Genomic DNA, 1178 nt, shown 5'->3' with positions numbered 1-1178 from the left:
GAGGAATCTTCGTTTTTATGATTAAAAACAAAGATTCTAAAGCTAGGTCAAAGGTTGGGAGAAGAAAATGGCAAAGATGGCATTAAAAACTCACGAGCATAATAAGACAAAAATGTGTGTGTGTGTGTGTGTGTGTGTGTGTGTGTGTGTGTGTGTGTGTGTGTGTGTGTGTGTGTGTGTGGGGGGGGGGGGGTCTATAGCTGGGTTGCGTTCTTCGTTTCTCAGCAGGCAGCAGGAGTGCCTCTCGAGACCCTGTCGTCCTGCACTGACACAACACGGTCAGCACAGTGTGAGCGTGTTATATTGAAGGTCTGTGTGTGTGTGTGTGTGCGTGTGTGCGTGTGTGTGTGTGTGTGTGTGTGTGTGTGTGTGTGTGTGTGTGTGTGCGTGTATGTGCGTACGCTCCGGCGAGCATGCTTGCCCACCTGTGTGTGCTGAACAAGCAGCCCGGTACGCCAGCCCCGCTCCGCTCCGTTCACTATTGCGGTGCAATTTCATCATCCAGAGCCAGGGTTTGATAGGCAGCTCCCCTTATTAGAAAACCGGGGGGGGGGGGGGGGGGGGGGGGGGTATGCGTGAGTGTGTGAGTGTGTGTGTGTGTGTGTGTGTGTGTGTGCGCGCGCCGGTGTAAAAACTGAGAACCCTCTTTATCAAATTGTGATGAAGCGCCTGAAGTGAACACAAGGTTAACTAAATTGCGCGGTATCGCCCTCTGCCTCTGCCTCAGTCTCAGTCTTTCCACCATATCTCCCCAGCAACAAACAGTCCTCGAGACACACAGGGTGTTTTGTTAGGTACAAACGAGATGAGAGAGAGAGAGAGACCGAGCGTTCCATTGCCGTATAAACTGCTGTGAAATGTGTCTCAGTTGTTCGAACCAAAGCATGGCTGTAGCCGGAGGGAGGAGGGGGGGGGGGGGTGAGCATGTTGGGGTGGGTGGGATGGGTGGGGGGGTTTAGTTTGAGGTATTTCTGGGTCTCTGCACAGCATCACACCAGAGCACTCTCTGTGTGTGCCTCTCCACTACACCTTGACAGTGACTTTGTGTGACAGCAGATATAACCCATTCTGACCTGAGATCAGATTTTTTAAAAATGCCTGTTTGAAAATGACAGTTTTCAGAAAAAGCTATGTTTCTATGTCAGTCGTTCTTCGATTTTTCAAAAAAATAGCAGACC

At 50.6% G+C, this 1178-nt stretch overlaps 1 protein-coding gene across 1 annotated transcript in view; it reads right to left on the bottom strand.

The window, feature by feature from the left end:
* Positions 1 to 221: 221 nt before the first annotated feature.
* The window catches only part of LOC308329242 (uncharacterized protein), a gene marked incomplete at its 3' end in the record, with an annotated part of 32117 nt that continues 31160 nt past the window's right edge, over positions 222 to 1178 (bottom strand). Inside the window, exon 5 of the mRNA XM_080783446.1 lies at positions 222 to 265. Within this exon, the coding sequence (XP_080639572.1) occupies positions 222 to 265 (44 nt within the window). The remainder of the gene's footprint in view (positions 266 to 1178) is intronic.

Source organism: Protomyctophum bolini (genome assembly GCF_963924005.1).
Source record: "Protomyctophum bolini genome assembly, chromosome: 15".
NCBI lineage: Eukaryota > Metazoa > Chordata > Actinopteri > Myctophiformes > Myctophidae > Protomyctophum > Protomyctophum bolini.
This window is presented reverse-complemented; position numbering and strand designations above follow the sequence as displayed.